At 43.7% G+C, this 15,314-nt stretch overlaps 1 protein-coding gene across 1 annotated transcript in view; it reads right to left on the bottom strand.

The window, feature by feature from the left end:
* Positions 1 to 15,314, bottom strand: part of LAMB1 (laminin subunit beta 1) — a 74,175-nt gene that overhangs the window by 43,336 nt on the left and 15,525 nt on the right. Inside the window, exons 7-12 of the mRNA XM_042915087.1 lie at positions 12,088 to 12,290; positions 9,888 to 10,008; positions 8,232 to 8,420; positions 7,563 to 7,742; positions 7,316 to 7,428; positions 5,751 to 5,830 (exon numbers count right to left, since the gene is read on the bottom strand). Coding sequence (XP_042771021.1) covers positions 5,751 to 5,830; positions 7,316 to 7,428; positions 7,563 to 7,742; positions 8,232 to 8,420; positions 9,888 to 10,008; positions 12,088 to 12,290 — 886 coding nt within the window. The remainder of the gene's footprint in view (positions 1 to 5,750; positions 5,831 to 7,315; positions 7,429 to 7,562; positions 7,743 to 8,231; positions 8,421 to 9,887; positions 10,009 to 12,087; positions 12,291 to 15,314) is intronic.

Raw genomic sequence — 15,314 nt, 5'->3', positions numbered from 1 at the left:
TGAATCCATCTATACCTCCTTGGCGAGTCTATTATTTCTGAAGGATATGGAGAAGGAAAAATGGGAGGAAAATAGTTCTTGCCCTGAAGAACTACCAGTCGAACTGGGGGTGGGGGGGGTGGGGGATAAACTGTAAAGCAAGGGACCACTGCAGCAAAGCAAAATGCACTGAGTACCTACACAGAGCTACAGTGAAGATATAGGCTGCAGAGGAAGCCACCCTTCACCTGGTTGAGGGTGCATCCATAGAGGAGGCTTCTATGAGGAGCATCATAGAAGCCATGCTCTGAAGGTGGCAGGGGATCCTGACAGGCAAAGAGAGGACAGGAATGACAGGCTGAAAGAGGGGGAATGTGAGCGGAGACGGTCACGGTCAGACCAGGTCTTGAGCATATGTTACACTCACTCTATCTCCGGACCTTTGCCTGTCTTCCCCCTCCCAGCTGGAAGGTCCTCCTGCCCACCCATCACACCTCCCAAACCTCTCTCAGATTTCCAAAATGAAGCTCAAATCCTGCCTCCTCCATAGTGAGACAAAAGATTACATGTAATCATCCTTCTTGTGTTCAAGTAAAAGCCCTATCAGGCAGAAATGGTACACTTGACCCCCATACCACGAAATTTCCCTATAACTAGATTCCATTTGCTGCATCAGTAAGGTAGAATAATGATGGACGACAAAATAAGTCAGCCCCCGTGGCAGGCAGAAATAACGCCCCCCCCCCAAGAATAATAACTGATCATTATCCCCCAAATCCGCTGATAGGTGATTTCATATGGCACCAGAGGGGTTGCCGATGTGACTGAGGTTAAGGATCTTGAGATGGGGAGATTATCCAGAGTTGCTGAATCTAATCACATGATTTCTTAAAAGTGGAAAAGGCAGGCAGAGAAGTGGGTCAGAGAGATGGGACTTGAGGAGGATCTGACCCACCGTTGTTGGCTTTGAAGATGGGAGTTGTGAGTCAAGGGATGTGGACAGCCTCGAGGAGCTGGGAATGGCCCCTCGCTGACAGCCAGCAGGGTATCAGGAATCTCCTCCTATAGCTGAAACAAACTGAATTCTGCCAACAACTCCAATGAGCAGGAAACAGATTCTCCCCTAGGGCCTTCAGACATAAACACAGCCCTACCAACATCTTGATTTTATTCCAGAAAGGCTGGCCGTGTCTGACATACAGAACTGTAAGATAATAAACTTATGTTGTCTTAGGCCACGAAGTTGCAGTAATTTACGATGCCAGCAAAAGAAAACTAATACAAGACCAATTTTTTTTTCCCAGTGGCTAAAGGCCTAGATTATTAAAAACAGATTTCCCATAAATGTAGAAATTAGCCACTTGTTTACAAAAATTCTACTGGAAGGGAAATTCTATTTCATTTAAATAGCAATGAGCAGAGACAATACTGTTTAGCTTCAACTTTTCTCTATTACTAAGAAATTAGGCACAAAAAAGGGGAAAACATCATCATTCATAAGAACCACCACTCTATTCAACACTGGTATCTCTTCCATAATTCTGATTCCACACTGATCAGCAGTCAGCAGTCCAGGGTCCAGCAGTCCAGGCCTTCTCTCCCAGCCTCCTAACCAATGAGGATAGTTTCTTAAATGTGTTCTATAATCTCTTTACATCCAGCCACCACAGTAATTAACAACTGGTGAGATACCATTATCACTCAATACACGGGCGAAAACACGGATTAACTTCTGCTCTGGTTTCAAAGTATAATGAATTTCAGCTCCTCACTTATTGGGCATCCACAAGGCCCCCAATGCTGAGTATGGAGAAGGATGAGAAAACAAACAAGACACAATCCTTTGTGTGGTGCCTGGGTGCCTCAGTTGGTTAAGCGTCCAATTCTTGATTTTGGCTCAGGTCATGATCTCATGGTTTGGGAGATTGAGCCCACGGGGCTCGGCACTGAGTGTGGAGCCTGCTTGAGATCCTCACTCTCCCTCTCTCTCTGCCCCTCCCCCACTCACACATGCACACTCTCACTCTCTCTCAAAAAAAAAAAAAAAAAAGACGCAATCTCTGTCTAGAGACCTTTAAAATACAAATAGCGATAACACAGAGCAGAATTCACTAAGTGCTGAAAGCAGTATAGAAGTAATGTGTTGTTGAAACATCCAAGGAAGGTTGGGGTCGTCAGTTCAGGAAGCAGAAATCTTCAAAAGAGTGGTGGGCTTCAAGCCAGACACCAAAGCTCTAAATTTAACCGAGGCAATAAATTTTAAAGGATGCTATAAAATCATTTCTATTTTTCAATGTTTTCCAACACTTGCAAGTAGCATTTACCTAGCAACCATTCCTATTTATTAAAGCAGGTTATTTACTAGGCAAAGCTTCGTTAGCCTGGCTTAAGCCACATTGCTTAAAATGGGTCTTCTCTAAAATATTCCACAATTCAGATTACCTGTCAACGTGATCAACATGGATTGCTAAAATTTTATTCCACACAAACAAAACCATTTGACTCATTACACAAAACATTTTTCCACTTGACATGGTTTTCACGTTTAATTCTGCTCCTGGCCAAAGTACCTGAGGAACGTTTGGGGTCACAACCAGAGACTGCCTGTCCAAAAGAGTGCATAATTTGTTTTTATCTCATAAATATCTTCTGTTTCTCAAATTCTTTTTCTTGATCAACGTTTATTCCATTACCTACCATGTACCTATGGCAGAGCAAAGGAATATTACCAGGTAGAAGATATTTATGCATGGCTGCAATGAAACAATCACCCAGCAAGTATCTCTCCTCAGTGCCCACTACGCACCAAGCATTCTTCTAGCAGAATTGGTGTTTCCCAAGACTTAATTGGATCTTCTATCACTGTATGGGGCTCCTGGAGAAAGTCCTCATGGGGAAAGTCCTCATGGGGGCAAACTTCGAAAAGGATCGCTACGAAACACTGCAGAGTCACAGAGGTAGAGAAATATTTAAAGGTTCTTATTTTTGGGGTGCCTGGGTGGCTCAGTCAGTGAAACATCCAACTTTGGCTCAAGTCATGATCTCAAAGTTCGTGAGTTCAAGCCCTGCATTGGGCTCTATGCTGACAGCTCAGAGCCTGCAGCCTGCTTTAGATTCTGTGTCTCCTCTGTCTCTCTCTGCCCTTCCCCCACTGACACTCAGTCTCTCTCGCTCCCTCTCTCAAAAATAAAACATTAAAAAAAAAAGGCTCTTATTTTTTTCCATCAGTGATGCCAAAAAAATAGGGTATCTCATCAATCATGCTAGGAAGATCAAATTACCTGCTTTAAAATCTTCCCTAAAATTTTTTACTTCATAAACTCTCTTGATTAGAGTGTCTGAGTTCTATAAATTCTTGCAGGAGAGACAAAGGAACAGGCCAGGGGCCATGTGTGGGCAGTTTAGAGACAGGAAATGTGTGTGCAATAGAGAAACAGAGGAAGGGAGTGTAAGTAACAGAAACCATTTAGGGTAAAGGCACATAGGACACTCTTGAATTCATGACATCATTTGGAGAACAATGTAGGCCACTTTCACCTAATCAAGAAGGATTTTAGGAATGATGACAGCTTTGAATTGAGCAATCAATTACTAAAGGAATCAGCAGGTGTTCTGGGAGTCACAAAGGAGAGTCGGAGACGTGATTCCAGAAGCAGACTAGCAGTTTTTCTTCCCTGCTTTTATGGAACTGTCCTTGCTTCCTCCCCTCTGGAGGTTTTCTAAGAACAGAAATTCACACTGGAGTCCCAGAGGCTACATGCTGTACTGAGTTTACTGCAGCGTCTGGAATGGAACCAACCCAAATGCAGACGCCAAACAGAACATGTTCTTGCTGCCTAAAATCCCATTCCTTCCCAGCAGACTACGACGGTGTTGGGAAACAGTCTTGTAAGACAGTCAGTTTGGGGAGTACACGGAGCTTGCTTGATGACTTCAGCTTGCTCTCTCAGGGGAGATTCAGGCCACAAGGAAACATCTGCCTATCCCCTTAGACGCCACTTAACACTGTCTCTACCAGATGTTCTTAGTCCGACCCACTTACAGAGGCCAACATTCTCTTTGACTCAAAGGTGGTTCATGTAACTCCTACAAATCTACATCTTGCCAAATGTGTACAGGGATTAATTTTTGGTAGAGCTTGCACCTCATCTATTCAAGGGATACCAACGTGTCTTGATAACTAAAAGTGATTGCATGCAATTTTCGTTAATAGACTCAGAGGTTGGAAAAAAAATTAAAACCAGAAAGAAGAAGAAAATGAAAAGATTCTTAACACAAATCAAAACGAGAGTTCTTTGGGGCCCCTGGGTGGCTCAGTCAGTTAAGCATCTGACTTCCGCTCAGGTCAGGATCTCATGATCCATGAGTTCGAGGCCCACATTGGGCTCTGTGCTGACAGCTCGGGGCCTGGAGCCTGCTTCGGATTCTGTGTCTCCTCTCTCTCTGCCCTTCCCCTGCTCGTGCTCTGTCTCTCTCGCTTCCAAAAATAAACATTAAAAAAAAAATTTTTAATGGGAGTTCATTTTCTGTGTGTGTGTGTTTTTTTTTTAATTAGTTAATTTTTTACAGTAGGCTCCATACCCAACATGGGGCTCAAATTCACGACCCTGAGATCAGGAGTCACACATTCTACCAACAGAGCCAGCCAAGTGCCTCTCACTTTCCATCTTTTAGGTTGGTGAAAAAGGAGTATACCAACTGCTGGTGGGGCTGGGGAAAAATTTGCTTTTGTAACCAGGTGGCTGGAAAAATATTAGCACAATCTGGAGGATAATCTAACAATCTCTATAAAAATAAAAAATGCACATGTACTTGACTTAGCCGTTCCATTGCTGGGAACCTCATCTATACAAAACAAAAACAAAAACAAAAACAAAAACTGGAAATAAGTTGTGGCAATTTCCCATGACAGAATACCAAGAAAAAAAGAAGAGGTAGATGAATATATGCTGTTAAAAAGAGGCACATGAATACATGTTGAAATGTATTTTTTTTAATCTAACATGTTATTTAAAAAGAAATGAGAGGTGCACCAAAAACCATCCGATACTTAGGAATAAACCTAACCAAAGAGGTGAAAAATCTATACACTGAAAACTATAGAAAGCTTATGAAAGAAATTGAAGAAAACACACACACACACAAAATGGAAAAATATTCCATGCTCCTGGATTGGAAGAACAAACGTTGTGAAAATGTCGATACTATGCAAAGCAATCTACATATTCAACGCAACACCTATCAAAGTAACACCAGCTTTCTTCACAGAGCTAGAACAACCAATCCTAAAATTTGTAGGTAACTAAGAAGAAATGAAAGGATGACAAGATATTGCCATTTTTAATAGGTATTCTGAGCTCTATTATTAGTTTCTCGACTATGAGAAACTCCTAACAGTGGCACTTGCAGCCGCGGATGGGGGGTGGGGGAGGGGAAGGGCAGGATATCTGCCTTAGCTGTTGGAATGCTTTTCTTTTAAACGATGGGCATACATTGTTTCCAAAATTTTAAAAACACTGTAAAGTACAAAACTAACCACAACGTTATTAAAAGCCAAGAAACAGAAATGTACTTGAGGGCTTCAAAGCTAACTTGGGACAACCGATCTTTGCAAACACTAAGACCCCAGGTGAAAGCGATGGCCGACCCCTCGCAGTCAAGGGGAACGCACTTCACCTCCTTCAGAGACACCGAGCATCCCACGGCTCCTAGAGGTCAGGAGGGCTTACTGAGGGGACTGAGCACCAGAGCGAAAGTGTAGCTTCACTCACCTGTTGTTTAAAGCCCCTCCAAGGTCACAGTCACAAGGTCGACATCCATCCAAATCATTGCTCAAGCCCCAGTGCTCCGGCTGCAGAATAAAAGATTTAACATCGAAAGGTGGGTTCCCATAATTACACAATAGACTCAACAAGGAACAAGTTATGGCGTGTCTGGGTTGATCCACCAAATGCACTTTTGTACCGTGAAAGCACAAAGCCTACAAGGGGAAGGAGTATAAACATTCTGAATTCAAGAAACCCAAGCTGCAGGTTGCTGGGGCCATCATCATGTAACGCCAGATCAGAACAGCTGCTTTTCCAAGCCAACAGCCTTTGTCCAGTTATTAATATGAGCAAGCAGCTAAGAGGCCAATCTTGTTCATTAGAAGTACTCTGGCAGTAAGAGACTTTTGGCAACTACTTGGCAGGCCTTTAAATTTTCCATAAGTTCAGCCTGTCAAAAACCTCATAAGCAAACCTCTTCAAGGATTTATCTGCGTCCAAATGGCATAAAGCAAGTATTTTCACAACTGAAAGGGGAGAAAATCACTGAATCCTGAGAGCAGTGGAGATGGAAATAAAAAGAAATGGAACAGAATCCATGTAGGGGAGAAGAGCTCTCTGCACCTTAATAAATATCTATTTCCTAATGAACACATAAAAACCAGGTCCATTGATTTAAATCAGACTTCCAGAAATTTACTTTAAGCATCTGGATATAGGCGAATGTGCCTATAGGTCATAAACATAATTTGGGGTCAGTGGAACCCCTCTCACAAATTATAAAGGGATTCATAACAACGTTATAAAACATGGAATAATTTAAAAAATTACTCTCGGAATTACTCTACCCAGAATCACCACAGTGAACTTTTTAGTGTATTTCCTCCCAGATTTTGTTTTTCTTGATGAATTTTTTCCTACACAGTCAAGGTACTACTCACATCCTATATATGTATTTTTTAATACCAGCATAAGCATTTCCTCACGTTACTGTCATTTTCAATGGCAGCTGAGTATCACACTGTATACAAACCCCCAAATTTAGTTTACTATTTTCCCCACCGTTGCTTCCATGGTTTTTGGCTATGATTAGTACAAGATGCAATGAGTCTTCTGGCGAATACATTTCTGTCCAATTTTCTGCTCATTTCATTAGGAAAGATTCCCAGAAGGGGGATTACCGGGTCAAAGGGTACGTGCATTTCTACAGGCTACTGATAACATATTTCTAAAATGCTTTCTTTGCCAAGTATGAACCACTGTGCATTTCCATCAGCAGCTTAGAGGACCAGCCCCTCATTATGTCCTCTCTAATAGTTAGCATCCCCATTTTTAAAAACTCGTTAGTTCTGTCTATAAAAATGGGATGTCGCTGTGGTTTTTATAATTCTAACAGCGACAGTGAATATCTTGTTAAAATTCATTGGCAATTCTTCTGTGAATGGCTTGTGTCTTTTAACATTTATATATAAGGGTGATTGATGGTAGGGTCTGCAGTAGCAAAAGGCATTCTCCACTAAAACCTGCCACCTTCACGAACTCCTCATCCCATGTAATCAGGATTTACCTACCAGACACTGGTCACAATGCTGTCCTGTCACCAGACGCTTACAGTAGCAGTAACCAGTCTCAGAATCACAAGGATTCCCGCCAGGAATCGTTCCCAGAGGATTGCAGGCACAAGCTTAATTAAAGATAAAATAAAGCAAAGAAACACAAACCAAGTGAGCACCAAGAGGTGGTCTGGATTTAGAACTGCAAAGTCAAACGGGAACAGCGTCCACGAGAACACCCCAACTTTTTCACAAATGCGCTTACATTTACAACCAAATGGATCTTCAGCACTTAAGCCGTAGAAGCCCTCTTTGCAGAGTTCACAATGTTCTCCTTCCACGTGTAATTTACACCGACACTGGCCGGCAATGAGGCCAGCAGAAAAATCGGTGTAACTGTCACAGATTCCCCCATTCTGAGATCCAGCTGGGTCACAGGTACATCCTAAGAAGAACAAAAAGCACCAGGTAACGATGTGAGTGTTTGTATAAACACACGTTCCTGTCGGCCCCTCGGAAGGTCACAGAAATAGACTAAAGAAGAGAGGGTGCCAGGCAGCTTCTGCTGCCAGCATCCTATGTAGCAGTTAAAATAAAGCGGAGTCTCATGCTCATACCAGGAGTCCAGAGAGGATGGTGGTCACCAGCCTATTCAAACTGAAAGGTGACTGGGGCGTCTGGGTGGCTCAGCTGATTACGTGTCCGACTTCAGCTCAGGTTATGATTTGACAGCTCGTGAGTTCAAGCCCCACACTGGGCTCTGTGCTGACAGCTCAGAGCCTGGAGCCTGCTTCAGATTCTGTGTCTCCCTCTCTCTCTCTCTACCCCTCCCCTGCTCACGCTCTGTCCCTCTCTCTCAAAAATGAATAAACATCAAAAAAAAAAAAATCAAATTGAAAGAGGACGGAAAACGTCATGAAATTCCCCCACGTACGTTCACAGAGGTGAGGGTCTCGGACGTCTCTCTCCGGGTGCTGGAAGTAAAACGGCTTGCACTGTTCACAGTTGCGTCCCATGGTGTTGTGCTGACAGTCATCACACACCCCTCCGCTGACATTTCCGGTGGCCAAGTACACGGCCATGTCAAAGTGGCACGAGCTCGAATGTTCATTGCAGTTACACTCTGTGTGACAAGGCCAATGTCAAGTAAAGCCTTTTTTATATCTACTTACCAATGGAGGAGGGAGTGCCAGGAAGAAACTCATTTTGGAAAGCAGGGATGAAGTTCAGGCAGCTAACATTTAGGGGCCCGTGGAAAAGGACATGTCCGCCTGACATCATGCTGGAAGCCTTCCAAGGGTAAGCTTTATGAAATAACTGAACAATCTGCCCGTTTTGGAAGAGAACGGGCTACGAAGCAAAGAGTGGAAAACTTGGGGGAAAGGACTGCCCCTGGTAGCCACGATGTGGAGGACGCCTCTGGGTGCCACTCAGGGTGGGAACACACCCCTCCAGAGGACCTTCTAGGCGATACTTCTGGGAAAGCCTGGCTGGGCCGCCAGCTCTGGGGAGTGTGGTGTCAAGGTGATGCTCTTCCTTCGCATTCCCACCAGCTCACGTGACCAGGCTCTTCAGTGAGAATTAAGGTCTGTGCAACAGCCATCTGGCCGGCCTTCTGACCCTCTGCTGGCCCACTGGGCAGCCCCCTTGGTCCAACCCGGCTGTCACATCATCTCACTCTCTGCTCTGTGACCCACATGGACTCCTCTGTCTTCTCACAATGAAGCCTAACTTCGATTGGCCCTCACAGGGCTCTACACTCTGGCCTCATCCTCTCCCTCCTGCAACACAACCTCCCGTACGGAGGGGCTGCGAGGTATCCACCGACAGACTCTGGGTGCCTAGCAGGGAACTGCCCTTGACACACCTGTTGAATTAAATGTCGGAATCATCTCCCAGGGCAGACTCGGTGTTGGTCCTAAGAAGAACGTCCTTGGGGCTTTAGGCTTTGCTCGGTTCTCCTTATCTGAACTCCTTCCTGCCTCCCCCTCCCTCTCTCCCTCCCCCCCCCCCACCTCCCTTTCTTGTTCTTACCTCAACAATCTCAGCTATCATCAAAGGGTTGTACTTAATAACAATCCTTGACCACTCCAGCCCTCACTGGTTTCTGAACTTCTAGAACAGGCCTCAGTGGGGGAAGGGGCAGGCATTGCAATCACTGTGGGGGGCGGGGAGGTGTTTCAAACTACACGTCTGCCCAGAGAATGCCACCGGGCTGGCCAGCTGGCCAGACGTATGCCATGGGCTGCAGCCAGACTGGCACAGAGACAGGGCCAACAACTCTTACACCTTAGTGATCTACCGTGCCGTATTTTTCTCTCATTTTTCTCTCGCGCTCCTCTTGCCTTTGAGACAGGTACAGTGTCAGGGACAACATCTCCAACTTCTAAGTCTGCCAAGCCCCTGGCTACAGCTCTGAATGCTAATGTATTGATTGAACTGAGTGGATATTGGTTTCCTAAGAGTATCTGGGTGACGCTGGCAAAAGGGTACTAACTTTTCTTCCTTTTGCAAAAGTCACGTACTCTTATAGTAGCTCTAATCAGAAAATGGGTCCTGGAGTCTGGACGTCCCTCTGACGGAGACTTACTTTTACAGGCATTGCTGTTTCGACCTTCAGCGGGTCTCCAAGGTAAATCGTGGTAGAAATCCATGCACAGTTCACAGTTTAAGCCCTTGGTATTATGCCTGCACATGCAGTGCCCATGAACCTTGAAAGTTACACAAACAGGAAGGAGCAAAGTTAGAGATGCAACCTGATGGCCAGGTTTTCTCCACAATCAGTGGAAGCAATAAACCCCTTTCCTACTAATCCGCATCTCTAGCTCAGCGCAATGAAGATTTGTTTTAATTCTGTCCCTCCCTGAAGGGAGTTCTGTCTTTTTGGTGGCTTGAACTCCCATCTCTAGGAACAGTTCCTATTATATAATGGATACTCAATATATATGTCACTGAAGTAGGGATCAAAGAACCCAGATGAACAAAATCGGTCACTTAAAAATTAGAAAACAAAACAAAACAAAAAAACAAAAAAAGCCCCACAAAACACAAAAACTAGGTACTTAAGAGTTAAAAAAAAAATCTATGTCAAAAAGAAACTTATTATAAGAGAAATCAACAAAAGTTATAATGCAGAACTAAATGTATGCATACCACTGGAAACCAACTCACATTACTGCAAATTTTACCACTAAGTCACAGAACAGAATGGGTTTTTCTGCTTCTTTTGTTTTGTTTTTGACTTCAGGCAAAGCACTTCATTTTTTTTCCCCAACCGAAATGAGATTCAAAATATTAATCATTTGCCACATTCACATTTGCTTTTTTTCTTTAAGAAAGGAAATCTAAAATCTTGGGGGAAAAATATAAATTATTTTGCTTTGTGAAGGGCCTAGGATGCACTCTTTTGCACTGTGTCTCTGGCAAGATATGCCTAAGCCCCTGAGGCACGTAAATGATAAATTCTTTCAGTCTACCAAATATGCATGTACTTAGGCACCTCACCTTAACACTAGTTTCTACAGAATGGAATTCAGGAACAGGACAGACAGGTCCGCCCTGGACTCACCTTGACAAGAGTGCAGTGAGCAAAAGACTAAAATCATCTCATTACAAGCTAGTTTTCTGCAGACTGAAAAACAGACCCAAAGCACATGCCACAGGACCCTACAGTGTCTGAATTAACAGCATAATGTACGGAGACCCGTGACAGTGACGGGCCTGTAGGACTTAGCTACATGCCAGGCTTGTTATCCTGCAAAGTAAACATTATCTACCTAGCATTCCCTGAAAGATGTAGCAAGAGATTACAAGGACAGGTCCTCCCTTGAGGCCCCATTGAAAATGCCACTTTATCTACGTAGCAAATATTCTAACTGGAGCGAATGAAGGCGGAAGTTTCAGGCAGCTGAATACACTCAATCCTGGACCTTCTTTGATGAGGACTAATGATCTTTGAAAAAGCAAACGGCAAGTAAGGAAGCCTTACACTCTTCAACGAGGGAGGCCCAATGTCTAATGGAAGGAATCCTGGGGCAGAGTCCAGGAGGGTAAGATTTGAATTTCCATCTGCCATTTACTTAGGGCCCTTTGGTGAACTATTTAATCCCTGCTCTCTTCTTACAAGGATAATTGGCTGAATAAATCCTGTTTAGCTGTAAAATCCTGTGGGTCTATAAGAATTAGCAGTTTACTTAGAGACTGGTAAAATAACCCCGACTTTCTCCATTTGGCAAATCATCCAAACCCCCAATTTTTAGAAGTACGTAGTTTGCCAACACGTATATTTGGCATAAAAGTGGGAAAAGAATGAAACTAGAAGAAATATATAAAGAAACAAAGCCCATTGGATTCCGAAATCATATTTCGTGGTTCCAGGTTCAAATGTCCAGGTTTTCTGGACTGGGATCACTTTATGCCTTGTAGCATAAAGATGGGGGTGTTTGTGGTGTCTAATCTTCCCTAAAGGAAAAGAAGATGCACTGGCTACGTAGAAAGCTTTTTCCTCCTTACTGACTACAAAAAAATATCTATTGTAGTAGCAGCTTGCTGCAACAATTTCCCCAAACTAGTTCTTCGCCCATGAAATGAAAAGCTTTTATATTCTCACAGTCTAAGAACGTTAACAAAGAGAAAACCATCAACCACCAGTAATGGCGGAAAGAGCTCCAAGTCAGTCTGGAAAAGTAAAACCCCTAGAAATTGTGCAAGGTTTAAGGTAAGACGAGATTCAAATTGCTTTCCGGAATCATCTGTATGAAGGAGAAAGCCCCCCCACAGCACTCACTCACCATTCCTTCTACTTCTTCATTGATTCCATCCACAGGGGCGCATTCGCTGGCATGACCGTAGCAGAAGCAATTTCCTCGAACCACCATATCATAAACTGCATAGTAATACTTTTCCCTGATTTCCATCCGGGAATCCAAAAGGTTATCTCCCAAAGTGTGGAGCTTCACAAACTTGATTCTCAAGTTGGTGATTTTTAAGAGATCTACAAAGGTCACCAAGAAGATGAAAAGTCTGATCACACAAGCAAGACTTGTTTTGCAATTATACAACACCTCTTCTCTTTATAGAAAGGCACGGCAGATAAAAATGCCGAAGTAAAGGAAAGGTTACCCCCTTGTATGATCTAGATGACCATGCTAGTAAAGTTTAACAAGTATATCAAGACTGTGAGTCTCTGGAAGAAAGAAGGTTTGCTGCCTCCTTACTAGTTTAGTAAGAATATCTATTCTGCGACGGATGTGCTTGCAGACTGTTTCAGGAAAAAGCGCAAAAGCAGAGAAATTTAAGAACACGGCTGCAGGACTGCAAGAACCCACTGGCACAGAGTAATCTGAACCATCGCAATTCCACGCGGTGCCCACAGCAACTAGGGTCGGTCTCAAAATCAGAGAGTTCTATTCAGGTAGGAGGGGGTTGAGCGGCACACTCCAATTGTCTTCATTATTGTAAGATAGAACAAAACATTTTTGTGTTTATTTTTGGAGAGGAAAATACTCTCTGAAATTTCCCACCACAAAGATGAAATCCAAGTTGCTAAAATAGATTTAACACTATGGAATAACTACTATCCAGGGACAGAAGGTCTCCACCAAATTTCTACACAACGTCACAGTCTCCCACTTTTTTGTCCTAGTTTGCCATCCACAGCGAGGCATAGGGATAAAGGAGCTCAGTATCAGGAGGTTGGGCAAGTTTTTGTTTTTTCCCCCCTAAATGTAAGTTACTTGTAGATCAATTTCTCAGATCTTTTCTTCTCTCTCCTGGGTCTATAGATGAATGCTTACTACAGAAGCTGGCTAGCAATTACATTCTATTAGTAACCTGATAAGCCAGAAGCCATTCAACCTTCTCTACCAATGCTTTCATCAATTACTAAGTGGACCCTAAAACACCGATGAGTCCATCAGTCCTCCTATGCCCTGTGTAGCCTGAGGTTTCTCCCAAGCTTTACTTTCATTTGGGCTGATACATTCTCATCAGTTACAACAGGGAACAACCGAACACGGGGTGTTGGCCCCACGCGTCAGATATATTCAAAGCCCTGATACAATTTTAACTACTGAAAATCTATGCAGAGCTTACAATGAAGACTATAGAAATAGCCGTGGGTTGAAAGAGAAAGTCCATGAGTCCATGCATTAAACTTAGGCTCTTTGTAAAAATCAAACACAAAACAGAGAAACCGTGGTACGACTTAGCTGAATGGAATTTATGAATGCCAACGTTTCCTCCTGCACAGAACGAGCACAAGCGCCTATTGACAAGAGGCCAGACAACAAAGCTGGAGAGCAGCTGGAGTATTTAGAAGCCCTTGAACTGATCTTTGTGGAAGGCCTCAGAAGAGCAAATATGCTCCTTCCACTCTCTCCTACCACAGTTAACAACAACTAAGCCTTGTATATTGACCGCTGTTGTATACTGAGGCAAAACCACTTGTGAAGAGAGTCTCTGAGCTCTCCACAATAGGGACGATGAAAGAGACGTTGTTCCCGCGAGTACAAGGTCAATCGAAAACGTGATCAGTTAAAATGGACGCCTCTTGAATTTTTCTGAGGCCATTTAACAATGAAAAACAAGGAACTATAATGGCAGCCAATTTTCCAAGTCCCACAAATTTCACCCAACAAGGAGCAGACCACGAGTTCCTCTAGGGCCCCATGAGGTGTTTGTCCTGGAGACCATGTGAACTTTTCTCACAACTGGATTTGGAGAGCAGGGAGGGCAGGCCTCACAGAGCTCACTCCGAAATGCCAGAACTGGATGTGCCATTAAATATTTGTTTCACAATAGAATGAATGAGTGAATTACAATCCAGAGACAGTCTGGGCCACACGTAAAATTAATTTAAGTGGGGAAATAGCACTTGTCTGGCAATATTTCCTGGACGCTTTCCCTTCTACTCTTTCATGCTTCATGCTGGGAGGTTCCATGGCACCGTGGTTCCAAACAAGGCCATCCTCAGTGAGGAAGGAGCACCAAGAATCGGTCCTGCCTCTCTGCTCGGCGGACTACACCTTATCCGCAGGAGAGAGAGTCTCATCCCTTCACTCTGAGGAAGGGGACTGGGTCCACGGTGAGACCCAGGCCGTGGCTGATGGCACCATCATCAACAGCAGCTTCTTTGACTCACTGAACACTTTCCGTGTGTCAGGCACGTTGGAAAGTCGTTTACAGAACTCCTTTTCCCTCCATAATGACCCTCAGGTCACCATTACTATCTCCACTGACAGATGAAAAAACAGAGGCTAAAAAAAACCCAACTATAACCAGGTTTAAGCAGGTTATTTGCCCCACGTCACAGAGCTAGGATATGCTAGAAATGGGATTTAAACCCAGGTCTGTCGGACTCTGAACTCTTTTAAGTAGTTCACATTTTGCCTCTGAAGATGATCGAAATGTAATTTTTTAACAGCAGAAGTATGGTTGTTAAATGCTGGAAAGAACTCTAAATTTAGAATCCTAACGTATGGCTTCAGGACCTGCCTGACACTAAATGGTCATGTCACCACATGCATGTTATTCTAACTCTCTGAGCCTCAGTTTGCTTATCTGTTAAATGGAAATGACAACCGCCACCTTACTCAGCATATGGAGCATGGCTGAGACTTCGGATTCTCCCCCAGAACTCTCTTTTCTTCCTTTGATAGTAAGAACCTTAGGCAAGAGTGTGAGAGGGCACATGGCCGCCTACCTAGAGAGGTTTCCCAGTGTGCCTTGAGGTAGGGTCATGTGGCTAATTTTGGCCAATGGGATATGGATAGGGGCCACGTACAGTTTCCATGTTGCTTGCCCCTCTCTTCCTCCCATCTTTTAGGTTGGGACAATAACATGGTAGGGTTCGTCCAGCCCCAACCATGTGGATAATGACTCTAAGACAGAAGGGAACTGGGTTGCTAAGGTCGCCAGATTTAGCAATAAAAATACAAGATGCTCAGTTAAATTTGAATTTCAGATAAATAGTTAATAGTGTTTTTAGTAAAGTCTATCCCAAATATGTCACATGGGA

The sequence above is a fragment of the Panthera leo genome, chromosome A2 (genome assembly GCF_018350215.1).
Source record: "Panthera leo isolate Ple1 chromosome A2, P.leo_Ple1_pat1.1, whole genome shotgun sequence".
Taxonomy (NCBI): domain Eukaryota; kingdom Metazoa; phylum Chordata; class Mammalia; order Carnivora; family Felidae; genus Panthera; species Panthera leo.
Note: the sequence above shows the minus strand (reverse complement) of the source record. Positions and strands in the feature narration are given on the sequence as shown.